Raw genomic sequence first — 25,051 nt, 5'->3', positions numbered from 1 at the left:
ATTCTAGTTTTTGTTATATTTAGATGATATAATAAAAGGTCATTTCATTTTTTTAAAATTATTTGATCATTAAAAAAAAACAAAAAATATTATTTCTGATAGCTCTGAATTATTTTATCGATAATAATCATTCAAAAAAAAAATTAATCCAGTTTATATCTTAGTAAAACATTACAATACAAAACTTACTTTAAAAAATTAACTTTTGATTGAATAAATATATTTTTGAAAAATGAATCTTTGTTATTATTAGAGATTTTTTTAATAACAAATATTATACAAAAATTTAATTATAATATTATAAATTTTGAGAAGTCTACATTTAATATTTTCTTTTAATACCTGAAGATATTAACAATAAAAATAGAAGCTTATTGCAAATTTAAAATATTAATGAAGACTATAAATATTTTTTGGTTAATATAAATTTAGTACTTTAAAGAAACTAATTTTATGAAAAATATATATTTAAGGGATAAATTAATTATTTCCACTTATAAATTTGGTTCATTAAACTAATAATATGTTCAATCTTCTAAAAGAAAGAAATAATATCTTTAATATTTTATGACTTAATTAATGTATTCCAGAAAAAATGATAATTAAAAAATTTATTATGAATAATCAAAATAGTTCAAAAAAATTTTATTCATTTCTCAATATAAATAAAATTATTGATATAAATTTATATAAATATACAGTATTTATTTTTTTGCTGAAAGGACAAAATATAAAATATTATGTAGAAATTATTTATAAATTAAATTAATAAATATTTTATAGTTATATAATTATGGAAAATTAATGTAAATTAAGTTTGTAATTTTAAAATCAGTAATAACTCTTTAATTTTATCCTTAAGAACTTTTTTGGATAAAATATTGATGACTGATCAAAAAGGTTAATTACTTAATCTATTATTTAAAAAAATTTTTAATTAAAAAATAAAAAATATTATATTTTTAATTTACCACTCTTTTTATAGTAATTATGCATCTAGACCTATTTTAATGGCTCTTTTATTTGTTTTAACTACTCCTCAGGCTTGTTTTAATTTTTTTTTGTGAAAATATTTTTAGTAAATTGTATCAATTTAATTATAAAGTAAGTGATAACTGTCAATGTTATTATGATAATACAGCAGGAGATTATAGTAATTAATATCTTTGCTTTTTCATACAATTAACTCTAAAGTTAGATGTAAATTAAAAATAAGATTTATATAATCATAACTAGAGCTTCTACAAAAATAATTAAGTATCTTTATTTCGAGTCAGTATAAACTTTTTTTACTGTTAATATTACAATATTTATAAAGCTAGTAGCAGGTAGGAAATAATAAACCCATAAATTATCTCCAAAGCATCCAATTAAAAAGCCTAAAAAAATATTTCTAAAATCAATTAGAATCCAGTAGTACTTAGAAAAATTTATTGAGTTATCTAACTAGCAAAACAAAGTTTAATAAGGTGTGATAGCATCTTTTTTCTCATTTTGAAATTATAATGTCAAAGAATTATCAAAATACTAAAAAACTTCAAATTACATATTGTACCAGTTTGGTGTTGGAGAATTTTTACTTCCTATGTTCATTGAGCTTTCTAAAAAGCTATTATTTTTAGTTTTAGACTTTATCTATTTTTATTTCTACTCATTTATTCCTCTGATTTGTAAAGCTGTCTTAACTGAGTATAAAAATAAAAATATTAAAATCACTGATATGCTTAGAGAATCCTCATACATTCCATCTTTAAAAAGAACCTTGAAAATGAGTACAAATGAGATCAACGAAATCATTCTAGAGCACAAAAAAACTAAATTCCACCTGAAAAAATTTGAGTACCTAAACTAACACTTGGCTATTTTAAATATCAGCCCAATAAAAAGAGATAAAAATAAGACACCAGTGAATATTATGATCTAATTTATAGAATTAGAAGCTTCAGGTGCAATTTTTAAATTTTCAAATAAAGTAAAGAAACTAAAATGCCTAAATAGAGCTAAAAGTTGATGGAATTATAAATTCTAATTAAATTAAGGGTAAAGGGTTAGGAGATAAATATACTATTGGCTCATTAATACTTACTAAAAATTAGGAAGATTAACTCCTAATACAAGTATGCTTGAAACAGCCACAGATGAATAAAAAATAACTTCTTAAGATTAATATACTTACATCTATACATCGATTTTTTCAATACAGTCGATTGACCCTTCTTCTAAATAATTTTATTTGCATATGCATTCCTTTTTGTAGGAATCAAAGACTCTTGTTGAAGGTGATGCACAAGTTAAGCATGTAGTCGATAATTCAGGTGCTGAACATGTTTCACATGAAAAATGGCAACTTTCACATTTTAAATTTTTATCACAATAAGTTTGAGGAGGTTAATTAGGATAACATTATTAATTATAGAGGTATAAAGATTAAAGACACTAAATGCATTCATTTTATTAGTTACAATACATGCATTAGCTATCACTACATTGATTGCATACCTTATTTTCATCACAGTAAGTATTATTAGGTTATGATGTAAGACAGCTTCCTCTGTATAAATAATTTCCATTAGGGCAAGATGTACATTCAGTTGCATTCTAGCAGGTTTGACATTAGGTTAAGCAATTTTAGCACTTTAAATTTGTATCACAATATGTTTATGAGGGTTATGTTGAGTAGCATTGTTAATTATAGAGATAATTATTTTATCTGCATTAAATACAAATGCTTAAAGTAGAATCACAAACATTACAAGTAGAATTATTACATTTTGTGCAAATTTTATTTGAATCACAATAAGTATTGTTTGGTTAAGATATTGTGCAACTTCCTTGATAGAAATAACTACCATTTACGCAAGATATGCATGTACTAGCATCACTGCAAGTTAAGCATTATGATTAACAACTTTGGCAAATTAGCTTAGAATCACAAAATGTTTTTGGAGGTTATGATGAGTAACATTATTAATTATACAGAAATGTGTTTGTATCACATTATGTACATTAATTTAACGTATTATCGCATAATTTACAGTTAGGATTATTACATTACTTACAAATTTTTTAAGAATCGCAATATGCATTATTTGGTTAATCCTAATTACAGTTTCCTTGATAATAATATAATCCAGGTGCGCAAGAAGTACATGATGACCCATCAGAGCAATTAGAACAGGAAGCTAAGCAGTTTTAGCATATCTTGTTGCTATCACAATAGGTATTACTAGGTTAGATAGATGTACAATTTCCTTGATAAAAATAAAACCCACTTTTGCAAGCTGTACATGAAGTTTTGTTAGAGCAGGATGAGCATTAATCTAAACAGCTTTAGCAGATCAAATTACTATCACAAAAAGTTTTATTTGGTTAAGAAGAAGTACATTACCCTTAATAAAAATATTATCCATTAATACAAGATGTGCAAGACTATCCATTTGTGCATGATGAACAGGAAGCTTAACAACTTTGGCAGATCAAATTACCATCACAAAAAGTATTATTTGGCTGAGTAGAAACACAATTACCTTTATAAAAATAATAACCACTAATACAAGTTGTGCATTAAGTTCCATTAGAGCATGATGAGCAAGAGGATAAACAGTTTTGGCAAATCTTATTGCTATCACAATATGTATTATTAGGTTATGAAGATGTACAATTTCCTTGGTAAAAATAAAACCCACTTTGGCAAGCTGTACATGAAGTTTTGTTAGAGCAAGATTAGCATTAATCTAAACAGCTTTAGCATATCAAATTATTATCACAAAAAGTTTTATTTGGTTAAGAAGAAGTACATTACCCTTAATAAAAATATTATCCATTAATACAAGATGTGCAAGACTATCCGTTTGTGCATGATGAACAGGAAGCTTCACAACTTTGGCAGACCAAATTAATATCACAAAAAGTATTATTTGGCTAAGTTTAAGTACATTTTCCTTGGTAAAAATAAAATCCACTTTTACAAGTAGTGCAAGAGTTTCCATCAGAGCAAGAATAACAATCAGTTTAACAATTAAAGCAGTTTTTATTGTTATCACAGTATGTTTAAGGAGGTTATGATGAATAGCATTATTAATTATACTTGTAATCATTAGGATTACATTAATTACAAACTTTTAGAGTGCTATCACAAGAACTACAGTTTACAGTACACTTAGTACAAACTTAATTTTAACCACAGTATGTATTTTATGGTTGAGAAACTGTACAATTTCCTTCATAAAAAAACAATCCGCTATTACAAGATGTACAAGAAGATCCATTAGAGCATTATGAGCATGAATCCAAACAACCAAAGCAGTTTTTACTATTATCGCAATAAGTTTTGATTGGTTAAGTTTGAGTACAATTTCCTTGATAAAAATAAAATCCACTTTAACAAGTATTACATGTAGACTAATTTGAACAAGAGCTGCATTAAGACATACAGCTTTGGCAGATCAAACTAGAATCACAAAAAGTTTGATCTGGTTGAGATGGTGAACAGTTTCCTTTATAAAAATATAAACCTGCATTGCAAGATTTGCATGAAGATCCATCAGAACATGATGAACAAGAAGGCATACAATTTTAGCAGATCAAATTACTGTCACAGTAAGTTTTACTTGGCTGAGTAGAAACACAATTACCTTAATAAAAATAATAACCACTAATACAAGAAGTGCATGAAGTTCCATTAGAGCATGATGAGCAAGAGGATAAACAGATTTAGCAGATCTTATTACTATCGCAATAGGTATTACTAGGTTAGGTAGATGTACAATTTCCTTGATAAAAATAAAACCCACTTTGGCAAGCTGTACATGAAGTTTTGTTAGAGCAAGATTAGCATTAATCTAAACAGCTTTAGCATATCAAATTATTATCACAAAAAGTTTTATTTGGTTAAGAAGAAGTACATTACCCTTAATAAAAATATTATCCATTAATACAAGATGTGCAAGACTATCCGTTTGTGCATGATGAACAGGAAGCTTAACAACTTTGGCAGATCAAATTAATATCACAAAAAGTATTATTTGGCTAAGCCTGAGTACATTTTCCTTGGTAAAAATAAAACCCATTTTTACAAGTAATACAGGAGTTTCCATCAGAGCAAGATTAACAATAAATTTAACAATTAAAGCAGTTTTTATTGTTATCACAGTATGTTTAAGGAGGTTATGATGAATAGCATTATTAATTATACTTATAATCATTAGGATTACATTAATTACAAACTTTTAGAGTGCTATCACAAGAACTACAGTTTACAGTACACTTAGTACAAACTTAATTTTAACCACAGTATGTATTTTATGGTTGAGCAGCAGTACAACTTCCTTCATAAAAAAATAATCCGCTATTACAAGATGTACAAGAAGATCCATTAGAGCATTATGAGCATGAATCCAAGCAACCAAAGCAGTTTTTATTGTTATCACAATAAGTTTTGATTGGTTAAGTTTGAGTACAACTTCCTTGATATAAATAAAATCCACTTTGGCAAGTTGTACATGAATTTTAACTTGAGCATTTTGAGCAATTACTTGAGCAACTTTGGCAGATTAAAGTATTATTATCACAATAAGTATTGTCTGGTTATTATGAAGTGCATGCTCCTTGATAAAAATATAATCCAGTATTACAAACAGTACATGAAGATCCATTAGTGCAAGAAGAGCAAGAAGATTAACATTTTTGGCAAACAAAATTATCACAGTACGTATTGCTAGGTTGAGTAGAAGTACAACTTCCTTGATATAAATAAAATCCACTTTGGCAAGTTGTACATGAATTTTAACTTGAGCATTTTGAGCAATTACTTGAGCAACTTTGGCAGATCAAAGTATTATTATCACAGTAAGTATTGTCTGGTTATTATGAAGTGCATGCTCCTTGGTAAAAATATAATCCAGTATCACAAACAGTACATGAAGATCCATTAGTGCAAGAAGAGCAAGAAGATTAACATTTTTGGCAAACAAAATTATCACAGTATGTATTGCTAGGTTGAGTAGAAGTACAACTACCTTGATATAAATAAAAACCATTTTAGCAAGTTGTACATGAATTTTAACTTGAGCATTTTGAGCAATTACTTGAGCAACTTTGGCAGATTAAAGTATTATTATCACAATAAGTATTGTCTGGTTATTATGAAGTGCATGCTCCTTGATAAAAATATAATCCAGTATTACAAACAGTACATGAAGATCCATTAGTGCAAGAAGAGCAAGAAGATTAACATTTTTGGCAAACAAAATTATCACAGTATGTATTGCTAGGTTGAGTAGAAGTACAACTACCTTGATATAAATAAAAACCATTTTAGCAAGTTGTACATGAATTTTAACTTGAGCATTTTGAGCAATTACTTGAGCAACTTTGGCAGATTAAAGTATTATTATCACAATAAGTATTGTCTGGTTATTATGAAGTGCATGCTCCTTGATAAAAATATAATCCAGTATTACAAACAGTACATGAAGATCCATTAGAGCAAGAAGAGCAAGAAGATTAACATTTTTGGCAAACAAAATTATCACAGTACGTATTGCTAGGTTGAGTAGAAGTACAACTTCCTTGATATAAATAAAATCCACTTTGGCAAGTTGTACATGAATTTTAACTTGAGCATTTTGAGCAATTACTTGAGCAACTTTGGCAGATTAAAGTATTATTATCACAATAAGTATTGTCTGGTTATTATGAAGTGCATGCTCCTTGATAAAAATATAATCCAGTATTACAAACAGTACATGAAGATCCATTAGTGCAAGAAGAGCAAGAAGATTAACATTTTTGGCAAACAAAATTATCACAGTATGTATTGCTAGGTTGAGTAGAAGTACAACTACCTTGATATAAATAAAAACCATTTTAGCAAGTTGTACATGAATTTTAACTTGAGCATTTTGAGCAATTACTTGAGCAACTTTGGCAGATTAAAGTATTATTATCACAATAAGTATTGTCTGGTTATTATGAAGTGCATGCTCCTTGATAAAAATATAATCCAGTATTACAAACAGTACATGAAGATCCATTAGTGCAAGAAGAGCAAGAAGATTAACATTTTTGGCAAACAAAATTATCACAGTATGTATTGCTAGGTTGAGTAGAAGTACAACTTCCTTGATATAAATAAAATCCACTTTGGCAAGTTGTACATGAATTTTAACTTGAGCATTTTGAGCAATTACTTGAGCAACTTTGGCAGATTAAAGTATTATTATCACAATAAGTATTGTCTGGTTATTATGAAGTGCATGCTCCTTGATAAAAATATAATCCAGTATTACAAACAGTACATGAAGATCCATTAGTGCAAGAAGAGCAAGAAGATTAACATTTTTGGCAAACAAAATTATCACAATACGTATTGCTAGGTTGAGTAGAAGTACAACTTCCTTGATATAAATAAAATCCACTTTGGCAAGTTGTACATGAATTTTAACTTGAGCATTTTGAGCAATTACTTGAGCAACTTTGGCAGATTAAAGTATTATTATCACAATAAGTATTGTCTGGTTATTATGAAGTGCATACTCCTTGATAAAAATATAATCCAGTATTACAAACAGTACATGAAGATCCATTAGTGCAAGAAGAGCAAGAAGATTAACATTTTTGGCAAACAAAATTATCACAGTATGTATTGCTAGGTTGAGTAGAAGTACAACTACCTTGATATAAATAAAAACCATTTTAGCAAGTTGTACATGAATTTTAACTTGAGCATTTTGAGCAATTACTTGAACAACTTTGGCAGATTAAAGTATTATTATCACAATAAGTATTGTCTGGTTATTATGAAGTGCATGCTCCTTGATAAAAATATAATCCAGTATTACAAACAGTACATGAAGATCCATTAGAGCAAGAAGAGCAAGAAGATTAACATTTTTGGCAAACAAAATTATCACAGTACGTATTGCTAGGTTGAGTAGAAGTACAACTTCCTTGATATAAATAAAATCCACTTTGGCAAGTTGTACATGAATTTTAACTTGAGCATTTTGAGCAATTACTTGAGCAACTTTGGCAGATTAAAGTATTATTATCACAATAAGTATTGTCTGGTTATTATGAAGTGCATGCTCCTTGATAAAAATATAATCCAGTATTACAAACAGTACATGAAGATCCATTAGTGCAAGAAGAGCAAGAAGATTAACATTTTTGGCAAACAAAATTATCACAGTATGTATTGCTAGGTTGAGTAGAAGTACAACTTCCTTGATATAAATAAAATCCACTTTGGCAAGTTGTACATGAATTTTCATTTAAGCATGCTTGGCAATTTGCTGAACAACTTTTGCAGATCAAATTATTATCACAATATGTATTAGCAGGTTAAGAGGCACTACATTAACTATTATACATATAATTTCCAGTGATACATTATATGCATAAACCATTCGTGTCACATAAAAGACAGTTAGCTATTGAACATGGATTAGGTTAACAATATGAAAAATTTTAAGAGTTATCTCTTTTCTATTAGGAGTATCCTACTGGACACTAAGAAACACACTAATATTATGGAGAAAAATTTATTGGAGTGCTTGGATTCTGAGAGCAATCATACATTTTAAATGCAACAATATATGCACCCATAGAATAAAAGCATGTACTTGAGTCAAGATTTATTATATAATTGTAATTAAGTTGTTTATAGATTGGTGTATAAGAAATTAAATTTAATTGAAGTCTTGAAGATTGACCTAAAGTAAAGTCGATGTCATATTCTGTAATAGCAGCAACAACTCCATTAACGTCTGAAGCATAATTAAAATCAAGAGTTTTAGTTTTTCCATATGTCCAAGGACAGTATTTATTAGGATTATAGCTTTGAAAGTCTTAATCGTTTATAATAGTTACATCGTAATATGGCGTTGTTATATTTGAGTAAAACTCAATATAATTAACTTTGATTTAAGAAAGGCTTTATGTTGGATCATTTGAAATAACATTTACATCAATTGTATTAGTATTAACAGTAGCATACATTTAAAAAGTATTTCTATTTGATGGGCTTTTATTAAAAAATGTACCTTATACAAAAGCAATAACCTTTCTTTACACCTTTGTGTTATCTATTTGTGTCATAGAAAAAGGATTACTTACTGTTACTTAATTGTTTGATGATGGCCAAGGAGAAAAATTGAGAACTACTTGTTTGTAAAAAGCATAAATACTATCTATCGCAATCCAAGTAGCAACAAATCTATATACTTTAGTATCTTAGTATTTGGTAAATGAAATTAAAAAATTTGTTGTTGTTATTTTACTAACAACAAGTTCAAAGCTTTTAATATTACCATCACGATCATAATCAAATATTTTATATCCAACAATAATTTTTGGAACATTTTGAAATTAATTAGTAAAGGTCACAGTTTTTGAAACTGTTTAATCATAGTTTTGGTTTAAAATAGCACTATATGGAACAACTTCTAAGTCGCTAGTTTAAATTTGATCACTATAAGCAAATTAAGCAATTATTTATTTTGTCCAAAAGATAAGAATTAAAATTGGGAGAATATTCATTATGCTATTTTTGTAATAAAAAAATTTTTAATATTTTAATGATGAAAACTAAATAATAGAAAAAATATTTAATATGATTAAAATTATGGAAAAGAATTATTTTAATAAGTATTCTAATTTTACTTTTACTTTAAAAATTAGATATGTTTTTCAATCTTTTTTAGTAATTAAATTCAAAGGAGTATTTCGAGTTTTTTTTTAAGAAATAAGATTATTCCCAATTTATATTTATTCTTAAAAAATTATTTGACACTATTTGGCTAATTCTGATTTTAACTTTTTAAAATAAGGCCACTAAAAAAGCAAATAAATAATCATAAATAGCTGGCTTTTTTTATTTAATTACCAATTAAGTTAACATTAACCTTAAATTATTTGTTTTCTAGTATGTATTGTTTGTATTTAATTTAGTGTAAATAGAAAATTAATTAATTAAATGAATAAAACAAATTATTATTTGAATTATATAACAATTATTTTAAAACTTGAAATAAATGATTTAAGATATAAATTTTTTTCTAATATAAAAAAATAATTTGTATTTCATAAGTTTTATTCTTTTTTTCTAAATGATATTTACGTATTTCTTTAATTATTTTTTTTATTCAAAAAATGAAATAAATTATATTAAAATTATTTTTAAAGGCAACATAATATTTTCAAACAAAAACTCTAAAATAGCCATATTGATATACATTATTTTAATATTTAATATAATTTAAACTTGTATCTTTTTAAATTTTACAATATCCTTAAATAGCTAGAACAAAAATTTTTACTTTAAAACTTTTTCTGCAAAGAGAAAGTATATTTTTTTTTTGAAAATAATAAATCAATATTTATGTTTCAGCTCATTAGACAATAATTATTTACTTATTTTTAAAATTTTATTATAATATTGATAAATTTTACTCTCTATTTTTATTAAAAGTCAAAATAAATAATATCATTAAAGAAATTGAAACTTAAGCATAAAGTAAATCATTTTTTTTCTTTAAAATTTTTTAGAAATATTTGTATACTCTTATTAAAGAAATTTATCTTTGAAAATGTATAAATAAAAACAATCTATTAATGAAGATTTGAGATTGTAAGTGTATTTTAGGAAAACAAAGAAAAATAGAAACTTTGACTAAAAACTGTATAGTTAATAAATACAATTTGCACTAATTTGTGGTATTGATTGCCCTATATGTATAGTTACAAACAAATAATTAAAATAAAGACCAAAAAACGAAATCTATTATCTATCAATAATATTAAAAATTGTCAATATAAAAAAAAATTAAAATTGGGGAAATTTATTATTTTTTAAGAAAAAATAAAGAAATCCTTTAATTCAGGATAGATTATCATGATTGGTCTTCATCTTTAGTATTTAAATTAAAAAATGTTCTAAGAATTCTAAATTAATAGTATTAATTTACTATTGCTGAAATATTTAAGTTACTATTTAAATTATTGTGAATAATATAAAGAGGTCAAATTAAAAAATTAGAATGAAAATTTTCTTTAAGTAAAATCTTAATAAAATCAGAATAAATTATTTTGTTTGATCTAATTATTTGTTAAAATATTTTAGATAAATTTAAATATAAAAAATTTTGTTTGGTCAATTTAAAATTTCTTTTATACTCTTAATTTTATATTATGCTTTTTTTATTTATAGAACCGTGAGTTATGATATTACATTTTGATAATCCTATATTTCTATTTATTTATATTACTAAAATGATGTAAGATGAAAAAATAATCTTTCGAAAAAAATACTTCAAACAAGATTAAAGTTAACCATGTTAAATTTATTTTTAGCTAAGAGATAGGTATATTTTCTTCATACTATTTCTCCTAAATTTAAAGCTTATATTTAGTGCAAAAATTTCTATAATATAAATTTTCATAGGGTTTATTAAGAAATTCATTCATTTTTATTCTTATTTAGATAAAATTTTGTATTATTTATTAACTATCAATCAACAAATATTTTATGCTTTGTAATTATAGAATAATATACTTGTTTTTAATATTCTAATATAATAATTTACATAAGAATATTTTAAATATTGGACACTATAATTAGGTAACTATAATAGATGTTAATAAAATATTTTATGCTAATATCTCTATTAGATTTAAAAAAAATATAAAATAAATAAAAAACTAAAAAGAAAAAGCAAAAGGGGTATGATAAAATTAATTAATTATTTCATATTTATAATAAAGGCTACATTTTTATTACATCGTTTGTATATTATTTTGATTTAAATATGAGTTCATATTATTTGAATCTCAAGCATATCTTAATTATTATGAGTAGTAAATTATGTGATAATGGCTTATGTTTCATTTGATTTTATTATTTATTACTGAATCATTTCTTTAATATTTGATTGCTATTTTAGCATCATTTAATTAAGAAAATTAATATCATCATAATTTATATGACTTTTAGCTTTTTTGTTAGTGTATTAACTAAAATATGTAGAAATTAACTTAATTTTTTGGATATAGTTTGTATTAAAGATATTATGCAATTATTGGGATGAATCGCAAATATCTTTATCTAAAAATGAATTCTGTTTAAGAAAAATACTAATATTTATTTTCCTAACCCTTTATCAATATAGGAATCACGAATTTTCAAACATTTTTTAGATAGTTAAGTTTAAATTACCAAAAAATAATTTAATCATTTTAACTTGTTTTTATCTTCTACTAAATAATAATAGACTAAAAAGCTCAAAAATATAATAAAAAAATATGCAAAACACATTATTAAAATGACACCATACAGAGCTGAAGCATATTTAACAAAAATCAGAGTCTATGTTTAGTAGTTATTTAGTGCAAATAATTATATTTTTTTAATTTTATTATAGATATAATTTTTTAATTACACTAAATATTAATGCATTCAAATAGTGATTACTTATTTATTATTGTTTCAATGTAGGTAATTAAAATCAATATGTAATTGTAGTTATCATATAAAATATCTAATAACTTTTGTTATAATTAATTGGCTAAAATTTAATTTTATTAATTACGCTGTTAATATTTAATTTCTAACTTTTTCCTTTTAAAATATGTGTATTATGCTAATTACAAAGTTAATTTTGGTACTATTTAATAATAATTGACGAATCATACATAATTAAGGCGATACTTTTTAATTACTTTTTATATGTCTTGGGCATCAGAATTTAGCATAAAAAAGCAAAAAACATGTTGCAAGAAATCCTTCAAAAGCATACTTATCATTAAATGTAAAAAATAAAATTTTACTTGCTTTATTATTTTCTTCATAGTTATATTTTTTTGATTAAGGCAAGCTTGAACGTGTTTTAGACTAAAAAAACAGGTATGCAGTGAAATTTGTGTGGGTAAAAATCATGCAATTTTAATTAATAAAAAATAAGAATTAAATTTCTTTACTCTTTATCAAGCAAACATTTTTTAACTTCAATTATTACATACAAACTACTCTAAATAACTTTCGAGAAAATATTAACTAACTCTCCTTCAGAAAAATTTGCAATTTGAATGGATTTAATTATTGTATGGTTAACAAACAACTCTACGTTTTCAATTTATTTTAGAGTTATCTTATTAAATTTTGAATATAATTTTTCACTTAACAATATTTGGAATTCCATTGTTTATAATATTATTTTGTTTGAAATATTCAACAGAAGTATTTTTTAGGTATTAAAAAATAATGTATAAATACTTTTCTTGAGTAAAATTACTTTTTAATAGTTGTGTTAGTTTTATTTATTATATTAAAATGTATTAATTTTGCAAAGAAAATCGTTTTCTCTTAAAGAGAATACTTTAGTTTTAATAATTTGCTAGCATTTATAAACAGCTAATCGAAAATAAATAGAGAAATAAATAACTTTTAGTTCTAAGTTAGCTTTGAAATTCCATCTTTATATTAATTGAAAATTATCTACATCTTGACAAATAAAAATCTAAAAATTCAATATTTATGATACATAAGTACTAAAATTGGGGATTTTTATCTTATTATAATGTAGGATAAATATATTTTTGATTGAATTAGTTTTAAATATGCTCATATTATGGTGAATATTTTGAAAAATGATCAAATAACATCTCTGAATATGTGAATCATACAAATGTTTATATAATAATGATCATTAAAGAAAATAGTACTGATAAATAAAATAGCAATCAAATAAAGATAATATTTTAATAATAGATAGATATAGTTTTGAAAATTCAATCTTAACTTAGAAATAAATTTTTATTTAGTTTAAAATTATTTTTAAATAGTTAAAAACAAAATAGTTCTACTTTATAAAGAAAAATATCTTTATATATACAAAAAGTTAAATAGTGCTTTGAAATATTAGAAATATAAAAAGATAAAATTTGATATTTAAAAAAAAATATTATTGAAGAATTTAAAGATTTTATGAATACTTATTTTAAAAGACATTACCTTAGTATATAAAATTAATTATCTTTAAAAGTATAATAACTATAATATTATATTAGTTCTTTAAATATAAAAATTTAATCCAAAAATATAACAATTATAAAACATTTGATCCTTTTATTATTGTTAATTCATTTTCTAATGCAATATGTTTACTAAGGTTTAGACATATAACACTATCCTTTAAACTGATACGTTCCTTTATAGCATTAAAGACACTCATTATATTAGTTACAATACTTGCAAAATTAATCTTTGCATAAAGAACATATCTTATTTTAATTACAAAATGTATTATTTGGTTGCTAGCTATAACAAATTCCTTAAAGTTAATAACCATTCATGCATAAAGAACAAGATTAACTGTTTTGGCAAGTTAAGCACTCAGGTTAGCAATCAAAGCATTTTAAATTATTATCACAGTAAGTTTTTGGAGGTTGCTCTTCATAACATTTTGCATTGTAAAGATACATTTTTAATTGACATTAACTACAAATATTTTAATTATCACATATTAAGCAGTTAGAATCTTTACATTTGTTGCATTTTAAGTTTTAATCACATGTATTGCAGGTAATGTCACTACATTATGTGCAAATTTTATTTAAATCACAATAAGTATTACTTGGTTAGTCTAATGTACAATTTCCTTTATAAAAATATCTATTATTATTGCAAGAAGTACATGAAATTCCATTTAAACACGATTAACATTCTGATTAGCAGCTTTAGCAAACTAAATTTTAATCACAAAAAGTTTAAGGAGGTTACGTCTAGAAACATTATTACTTAAAGAGATAATTATTTTAGCTACATTAAACACATTAATTTAATGTACTATCACAAAAAAATTCACAAGATTAATTTGTACATCTAGTACATGTTTTATTAGAGTCACAATAAGTTTAAATTGGTTATTTTTAAAAACAGTTTCCCTAATAAAAGTAATAATTATCTTTACAAGTGCTACAAGAATTTCCATCTTAACAAGTATTACATTAAGATTAACAGCTTTAACAAATCAAATTTTTATCACAATATGTACCATTTGGTTGAGTTTTCAAGCAATTACCTTCATAAAAGTAAAAACCATCAATGCAAGTACTACATGTTGTTCCATTCTAACAAGATTAACATTAGGATAAGCAACTATAACAAATCTAATTATTATCACAATATGTTTATGCTGGTTAAGTTTAATAGCATTTTTAATTATAAATAAACTCATTTTATTTGCACTCAATGCATTAATTTAATGAATCATCACAGATACTACATTTAGGGTTGATACACTAAGTACAGATTTTATTTTAATTGCAATAAGTTTTATTTGGTAAAGTAGCACTACAATTTCCTTCAAAAAAGAAATAATTATTTATGCAAGATATACATGAAGTTCCATTCTCACATGTTTGGCATTAAGCTAAACAACTTTCACAATTCAAATTACTATCACAGAAAGTTTAAGGAGGTTATTCTTAATAGCATTATTAATTATATAGATAGTTTAATTAATTACATAAAGTACAAGCTTTTAAAGTTATATCACAGATTTTACATATAGAATTCAAACATTTTGTGCATATTTTATTTGAGTCACAGTATGTATTGCTTGGTTAAGATATAAAACAGTTTCCTTCATAAAGATATAATCCTTTTGAGCAAGAAGTACAAGCAGTATTATTCAAACACGTTTAGCATTGTGATAAACAACTTTAACAAATAAGATTACTATCACAATATGTTTAAGGAGGCTATGATTAAGAGCACTATTAATTGTACAAATACTAATTAGAAGTACATAGCAAACATGAAGTTAGATTACTATCACAAGAACCACAAGATGCATTTTTACATTGTGAGCATATTTTATTTGAATCGCAAAATGTATTATTTGGTTAAGTTACCGTGCAATTTCCTTAATAAAAATATAATCCACTATTACAAACAGTACATTATGTTGCATTAGAGCATTCTAAACATGAAGATAAGCAGTTATAGCAATAATTTTTACTATCGCAATAGGTTTAAGGAGGTTATTTTGAGTAACACTTTTAATTATATATATAATCATTTTAGCTACATTAAATACATTAATTTAAAGAACTGTCACAAGAGCTACAAATGGAATTCTTACACTGAGTACAGATCAAATTATTATCACAATATGTATTATTTGGCTACACTGTAGTACACATTCCTTGATAGGAAAATTATCCGTTTTAGCATGTAGTACATACGACTAATTTACTATCACAAGTATTGCAAATTGTATTTTTGCATTATTTACAAGTATTAGATTGATCACAATAAGTATTTTTTGGTTAGATTGCAAAACAGTTATTTTAAAAAAAATATAAATCTTAATTACAAGAATTGCATGAAGATCCATCAGAACATGATGAGCAAGAAGACATGCAATTTTAGCAAATTAAATTACTATCACAATAAGTTTTACTTGGCTGATTAGAAATACAATTTCCTTCATAAAAATAAAAGCCACTAATGCAAGTTGTGCAAGAAGTTCCATTAGAGCAAGAAGAACAGGAAGCTAAGCAGTTTTAGCATATTTTGTTGCTGTCACAATAGGTATTACTAGGTTAGGTAGATGTACAATTTCCTTGATAAAAATAAAATCCACTTTGGCAAGCTGTACATGAAGTTTTGTTAGAGCAAGATGAGCATTAATCTAAACAGCTTTAGCATATCAAATTATTATCACAAAAAGTTTTATTTGGTTAAGAAGAAGTACATTACCCTTAATAAAAATATTATCCATTAATACAAGATGTGCAAGACTATCCATTTGTGCATGATGAACAGGAAGCTTAACAACTTTGGCAGATCAAATTAGCATCACAAAAAGTATTATTTGGCTAAGCCTGAGTACATTTTCCTTGGTAAAAATAAAATCCACTTTAACAAGTATCACAAGTAGATTAATTTGAACAAGAGCTGCATTAAGAGATACAGCTTTGACAGATCAAACTAGAATCACAAAAAGTTTGATTTGGTTGAGATGGTGTACAGTTTCCTTTATAAAAATATAAACCAGTATTGCAAGAATTGCATGAAGATCCATCAGAACATGATGAGCAAGAAGGCATACAATTTTAGCAGATAAAATTACTGTTACAGTAAGTTTTACTTGGCTGAGTAGAAATACAATTACCTTCATAAAAATAATAACCACTAATACAAGAAATACATGAAGTTCCATTAGAGCATGATGAGCATTAAGATAAACATTTTTAACAATTCAAATTACTATCACAATAAGTGTTACTAGGTTGGGATGAAGTACAACTTCCTTGATATAAGTAATATCCACTTTGGCAAGTTGTACATGAATTTTCATTTAAGCATGCTTGGCAATTAGCTGAACAGATTTTGCAGATCAAATTATTATCACAAAATGTATTAGCGGGTTAAGAGACACTACATTAACTATTATACATATAATTTCCAGTGATACATTATATGCATACACCATTGGTGTCACATAAATGACAGTTAGCTATTGAACATGGATTTGGTTAACAATATGAAAAATTTTAAGAGTTATCTCTTTTTTATTAGGAGTATCCTACTGGACACTAAGAAACACACTAATATTAAGGAGAAAAATTTATTGGAGTGCTTGGATTCTGAGAGCAATCATACATTCTAAATGCAACAATATATGCACCCATAGAATAAAAGCATGTTTATGAGTCAAGATTTATAATATAATTGTAGTTAAGTTGTTTATTGTTTGGCGTATATGAAATTAAATTTAATTGAAGTCTTGAAGATTGACCTAAAGCAAAGTCGATATCATATTCTGTAATAGCAGCTACAACTCCATTAACGTCTGAAGCATAATTAAAATCTAGAGTTTTAGTTTTTCCATATGTCCAAGGACAGTATTTATTAGGATTATAGCTTTGAAAATCTTAATCGTTTATAATAGTTACATCGTAATAAGGCATTGTTATATTTGAGTAAAACTCAATATAGTTTACTTTGACTTAATAAAGTTTTTATGTTGGATCATTTGAAATAACATTTACGTCAATTGTATTACTATTAACAGTAGCATACATTTAAAAAGTATTTCTATCTTATGAGTTTGATGAGCTGCTATTAAAAAATGTACTTTATACAAAAGCAATAACCTTTCTTTACAACTTTGTGTTATCTATTTATGTTAAAGAAAAAGGATTACTTACTGTTACTTAATTGTTTGATGATGGCCAAGGGGAAAAATTGAGAACTACTTGTTTGTAAAAGGCATAAATACTATCTATCGCAATCCAAGTAGCAACAAATCTATATACTTTAGTATCATCGTATTTGGTAAATGAAATTTAAAAATTTGTAGTTGTTATTTTATAAACAGAAAGTTAAAAGCCTTTATATTAAGCATTACGATCATAATCAAATATTTTATATCCGACAATAATTTTTGGAACATTTTGAAATTAATTAGTAAATGTCACAGTTTTTGAAACTGATTACTAATAGTTTTGGTTTAAAATAGCACTATATGGAACAATTTCTAAATCGCTAGTTTAAATTTGATCACTAGATACATATTAAGCACCAATAATTTTTAGGAAAATTAAGGAGACTTAAATAATAATTTTTTTGTTCATTTGATGATATTTATTTCTAATTTTTAATTTTATTAAAAAAACAAAAAAAAATATTTTAATTGTATTATAAAATAATAATAATTTTACAAAAGAAAAATTTATTCTGATCTTCTTATAGTAATTATTAAATTAAAGCTTTATGTTTATTTGTGCTTTTTTAATTTGGATGTAAAGTTATAATTTTTTTTTTTTTGAATAATAATTATTTGATTAACACTTAATATATCTGATTTTAAATTAAAAACTCAAAACAATATTAAAATGATCTATTATTGAAAAATTTATATAAATTAATAATCAACTTAGCTCATTTTAAGTTTATTGAATTAATTTTTTCTTCCTTAAAATGATAGAGATACTTTTTTTAAGATTACTAAAAAAATTTTTTATTTTAAAATCTTATTATAAATAAGGATTATATTTCAAATTTATATATCTATTATCCATATTTTAACCTAATTTTTTTCAGTTTCTCAAATATTTATGTAAATATACTAAAATCATACGTAAAATATGTTAAAGAATTTTTTATTCCACTAACTCCGCTTTGTCAATATCTATTAAATAATATGTAATAGCAGTTATCATACAAAATATTTAATAACATTAGTTATTATTAATTGGCTAAAATTTATTTTTAATTAATTACGCTGCTAATATTTAATTTCTAACTTTTTCCCTTTAAGATATATGTATTATGCTAATTATATAGTTAATTTTGGTACTATTAAATGAAAATTGACGAATCATACATAATTAAGGCAATACTTTTTAATTACTTTTTATATATCTTGATCATTAGAATTTAGTAAAAAAAAACAAAAAACATGTAACAAGAAATGCTTCAAAAATATACTTAGCATTAAATATAAATAATAAAAATTTACTTGTTTTAATATTTTCTTCATTGTTACATTTTTTTGATTAAGGCAAGCTTGAGCATATTTTAGACTAAAAAAACAGATATGCAGTGAAATTTGTGTGGGTAAAAATCAAACAATTTTAATTAATAAAAAATAAGAATTAAATTTCTTTACTCTTTATCAAGCAAGCAATATTTGGCTTCAATTATTACATACAAACTACTCTAATAATTTTCGAGAAAATATTAACTAACTCTCCTTCAGAAAAATTTGCAGTTTTAATGGATTTAATTATTCTATGGTTATAAACCACTCCACCTTTTCAATTTATTTTAGAGTTATCTTATTAAATTTTTAATATTATTTTTCCCTTTACAATATTCTATTATTTATTATATTATTTTGCTTGAAATATTCAACAAAAATATTTTTAAGTAATAAAAAGTAATGTAAAAATACTTTTCTTGATTAGTTGTGTTAGTTTTATTGATTATATTAAAATGTATTCATTTTGAAGGAAAAATAATTTTCTCTATAAAGAGAATACTTTAGTATTAATAATTTGTTAGATTTGATAAACAAATAATCAAGAATAAATATAGAGATAAATAACTTTTAGTTCTAAGTTAGCTTTGAATTTTCATCTTTATTATAATTGAAAATTATCTACATCTTTACAAATAAAAATCTAAAAATTCAATATTTATGATACATAAGTACTCAAATTGGAGAATTTTATCTTATTATAATGTAGAATAAATATATTTTTAATTGAATTAGTTTAAAATATGCTCATATTATAGTGAATATTTTGAAAAGTAATCAAATAACATCTCAGAGTTTGTGAATAATATAAATGTTTATATAATAATGATCTTTAAAGAAGATAATACTGATAAATAAAATAGGAATCAAACAAAAATAATATTTTAATAATAGATGGATAAGTTTTGTTTATTCAATCAAATTTTAGAAATAAATTCATATTTTAGTTTAAAATTATTTTTAAATAGTTAAAACAAAATAGTTCTACTTTATAAAGTAAATATGTTTATATATTAAAAAAACTAAATAGTGTTATGAAATATAATAAATATATAATGACAAAATTTGATATTAAAAGTTTAAAAATGTTTTTTTATTTTTTAGAATTCAAAAATAATATATTATTGAAGAAATTTAAAGATTTTGTTAATATTTATTTTAAAAATCATTACATAAGTATATAAAATTAATTATTATTAATGTACAATAATTTTAATATTATATTAATTCTTTAAATATAAAAATTTAACCAAAAAATAAAACTCAATTATAAAACATTTATTGTTTTCATTATTGTTAATTCATTTTTTAAAACAATATGCTTAAACAGGTTTAGACATATAACACTATCCTTTATACTGATAAATTCCTATTTAACATTAGAGACACTCATTTTATTAGTTACAATACATGCAATGTTAATCTTTGCACTAAGAGCATATCTTATTTAAATCACAATATGTATTATTTGGTTGCTATTTATAACATATTCCTTAGAGTTAATAACCATCATTGCATTAAGAACAAGATTAACTGTTTTGGCAAGTTAAGCACTCACGTTAGCAATCAAAGCATTTTAAATTACTATCACAGTAAGTTTTTGGAGGCTGCTCTTCATAACATTTTGAATTATAAAGATACATTTTTAATTGGTTCAAATTATCATCACATTAAGTTTTATTTGGCTCAGTAGAAGTGCAATTTCCTTCATTAAAATAATAGCCATTAATACAAGCTGTGCATGAAGTTCCATTAGAACACTATGAGCATTAAGATAAGCATTTTTAACAGCTTCCTTGAAATAAATAAAATCCACTTTGGCAAATAGTACATGAATTTTCATTTAAACATGATTAGCAATTAGATGAGCAGTTTTTGCAGATCAAATTATCATCACAATAAGTTTTATTTGGCTGAGAAGAAGTACAATTTCCTTAATTAAAATAATAGCCAATAATACAAGTTGTGCATGAAGTTCCATTAGAGCACGATGAGCATTAAGATAAACATTTTTAACAATTCAAATTACTATCACAATAAGTGCTACTAGGTTGGGTAGAAATACAGCTTCCTTGATATAAATAAAATCCACTTTGGCAAGTTGTACAAAAATTTTCACTTGAGCATTTTAAGCAGTTACTAGAACAACTTTGGCAGATGAAAGTATTATTATCACAATAAGTATTGTCTGGTTATTATGAAGTGCATGCTCCTTGGTAAAAATATAATCCAGTATTACAAACAGTACACGAAGATCCATTAGTGCAAGAGGAGCAAGAAGATTAACATTTTTGGCAAACAAAATTATCACAGTATGTATTGTTAGGTTGAGTAGAAGTACAACTTCCTTGATATAAATAAAATCCATTTTAGCAAGTTGTACATGAATTTTAACTTGAGCATTTTGAGCAATTACTTGAGCAACTTTGGCAGATGAAAGTATTATTATCACAATAAGTATTGTCTGGTTATTATGAAGTGCATGCTCCTTGGTAAAAATATAATCCAGTATTACAAACAGTACACGAAGATCCATTAGTGCAAGAGGAGCAAGAAGATTAACATTTTTGGCAAACCAAATTGCTATCACAGTATGTGTTACTAGGTTGAGTAGAAGTACAACTTCCTTGATATAAATAAAATCCACTTTGGCAAGTTGTACATGAATTTTAACTTGAGCATTTTGAGCAATTACTTGAGCAACTTTGGCAGATGAAAGTATTATTATCACAATAAGTATTGTCTGGTTATTATGAAGTGCATGCTCCTTGATAAAAATATAATCCAGTATTACAAACAGTACATGAAGATCCATTAGTGCATGCTAAACAAGAAAGTTAACATTTTTGACAAATCAAATTACTATCACAATAAGTATTGCTAGGTTGGGAAGAAGTACAACTTCCTTGATATAAGTAATATCCACTTTAGCAAGTTGTACATTAATTTTCGTTTGAGCAAGATTGACAATTAGATGAGCAACTTTTGCAAATCTAATTATTATCACAATAGGTACTGTTTGGCTATTATAGAGTACAATTACCTTTATAAAAATATTAACCACTATTACAAGCAGTACATGAAGATCCATCAGTACATTATGAGCAAGAAGATTAACATTTTTGACAAACCAAATTACTATCACAGTAAGTATTGTTAGGTTGGGTAGAAGTACAGCTTCCTTGAAATAAATAAAATCCACTTTAGCAAGTTGTACATGAATTTTAACTTGAGCATTTTGAGCAATTACTTGAGCAACTTTGGCAGAGGAAATTATTATCACAATAAGTATTGTCTGGCTATTATGAAGTGCATGCTCCTTGATAAAAATATAATCCAGTATTACAAACAGTACAGGTGGATCCATCAATGCATGATGAACAAGAAGATTAGCACTTTTAGCAAATCAAATTGCTATCACAGTAAGTATTGTTAGGTTGGGAAGAAGTACAACTTCCTTGATATAAGTAATATCCACTTTAGCAAGTTGTACATTAATTTTCGTTTGAGCAAGATTGGCAATTAGATGAGCAACTTTTGCAAATCTAATTATTATCACAATAGGTACTGTTTGGCTATTATAGAGTACAATTACCTTTATAAAAATATTAACCACTATTACAAGCAGTACATGAAGATACATCAGTACATTATGAGCAAGAAGATTAACATTTTTGACAAACCAAATTACTATCACAGTAAGTATTGTTAGGTTGGGTAGAAGTACAGCTTCCTTGAAATAAATAAAATCCACTTTAGCAAGTTGTACATGAATTTTAACTTGAGCATTTTGAGCAATTACTTGAGCAACTTTGGCAGATGAAAGTATTATCACAATAAGTATTGTCTGGCTATTATGAAGTGCATGCTCCTTGATAAAAATATAATCCAGTATTACAAACAGTACATGAAGATCCATTAGTGCATGCTAAACAAGAAGGTTAACATTTTTGACAAATCAAATTACTATCACAATAAGTATTGCTAGGTTGGGAAGAAGTACAACTTCCTTGATATAAATAATATCCACTTTAGCAAGTTGTACATGAATTTTCATTTAAGCATCCTTGGCAATTAGCTGAACAGCTTTTGCAGATCAAATTATTATCACAATATGTATTAGCGGGTTATGAGGCACTACATTAACTATTATACATATAATTTTCAGTGATACATTATATGCATAAACCATTTGTGCCACATAAAAGGCAGTTAGCTTATGAACATGAATTAGGTTAACAATATGAAAAATTTTAAGAGTTATCTCTTTTTTATTAGGAGTATCCTACTGGACACTAAGAAACACACTAATATTAAGGAGAAAAATTTATTGGAGTGCTTGGATTCTGAGAGCAATCATACATTTTAAATGCAACAATATATGCACCCATAGAATAAAAGCATGTACTTGAGTCAAGATTTATTATATAATTGTAATTAAGTTGTTTATTATTTGGTGTAAAAGAAATTAAATTTAATTAGAGTCTTGAAGATTGACCTAAAGCAAAGTCGATATCATATTCTGTAATAGCAGCTACAACTCCATTAAAGTCTGAAGCATAATTAAAATCTAGAGTTTTAGTTTTTCCATATGTCCAAGGACAGTATTTATTAGGACTATAGCTTTGAAAGTCTTAATCGTTTATAATAGTTACATCGTAATATGGCGTTGTTATGTTTGAGTAAAACTCAATATAATTAACTTTGATTTAAGAAAGACTTTATGTTGGATCATTTGAAATAACATTTACATCAATTGTATTAGTATTAACAGTAGCATACATTTAAAAAGTATTTCTATTTGATGGGCTTTTATTAAAAAATGTACCTTATACAAAAGCAATAACCTTTCTTTACACCTTTGTGTTATCTATTTGTGTCATAGAAAAAGGATTACTTACTGTTACTTAATTGTTTGATGATGGCCAAGGGGAAAAATTGAGAACTATTTGTTTGTAAAAGGCATAAATACTATCTATAGCAATCCAAGTAGCAACAAATCTATATACTTTAGTATCTTAGTATTTGGTAAATAAAATTTAAAAATTTGTTGTTGTTATTTTACTAACAACAAGTTCAAAGCTTTTAATATTACCAACACGATCATAATCAAATATTTTATATCCAACAATAATTTTTGGAATATTTTGAAATTAATTAGTAAAGGTCACAGTTTATGATACTGTTTAATCATAGTTTTGGTTTAAAATAGCGCTATATGGAACAATTTCTAAGTCGCTAGTTTAAATTTGATCACTAGATACATATTAAGCGCTTATAATTTTTAGGAAAATTAAGGAGACTTAAATAATAATTTTTTTGTTCATTTGAAAGCAAATTTTAATTGTATTAAAAAATAATAATTTTACAAATGAAAGATTTATTCTGATCTTCTTATATTAATTTTTAAGGTATAATTTTTTTTTTTTTAGAATAATAATTTATAAATAATTATTTGATTAACATTTAATATATCTGATTGTAAATTAAAAACTCTAAAC

At 24.6% G+C, this 25,051-nt stretch overlaps 3 protein-coding genes across 3 annotated transcripts; all 3 read right to left on the bottom strand. All coding sequences in view use genetic code 6, as the record gives it.

Annotated features, from left to right (window-relative positions):
• Positions 1-1,651: 1,651 nt before the first annotated feature.
• Positions 1,652-9,540, bottom strand: TTHERM_000417959 (H-type lectin domain protein; the record flags this gene model as incomplete). Its single annotated transcript, XM_012795409.1, has 2 exons — positions 1,652-1,685; positions 2,177-9,540. 2 exons carry the CDS (start codon positions 9,538-9,540, stop codon positions 1,652-1,654), a joined length of 7,398 nt encoding a protein of 2,465 aa, XP_012650863.1.
• Positions 9,541-14,136: 4,596 nt separating this feature from the next.
• TTHERM_00417990 (H-type lectin domain protein) lies at positions 14,137-18,642 on the bottom strand (the record flags this gene model as incomplete). The annotated part of the gene is made up of 1 exon (XM_001007262.2): positions 14,137-18,642. The coding sequence occupies one exon, from the start codon at positions 18,640-18,642 to the stop codon at positions 14,137-14,139; it is 4,506 nt and encodes a 1,501-aa protein (XP_001007262.2).
• Positions 18,643-20,851: 2,209 nt separating this feature from the next.
• Positions 20,852-24,877, bottom strand: TTHERM_00418000 (H-type lectin domain protein; the record flags this gene model as incomplete). Its single annotated transcript, XM_001007263.1, has 1 exon — positions 20,852-24,877. One exon carries the CDS (start codon positions 24,875-24,877, stop codon positions 20,852-20,854), a length of 4,026 nt encoding a protein of 1,341 aa, XP_001007263.1.
• Between the last annotated feature and the right edge of the window lie 174 nt (positions 24,878-25,051).

Source organism: Tetrahymena thermophila, assembly GCF_000189635.1.
Source record: "Tetrahymena thermophila SB210 genomic scaffold scf_8254814, whole genome shotgun sequence".
NCBI lineage: Eukaryota > Ciliophora > Oligohymenophorea > Hymenostomatida > Tetrahymenidae > Tetrahymena > Tetrahymena thermophila.
This window is presented reverse-complemented; position numbering and strand designations above follow the sequence as displayed.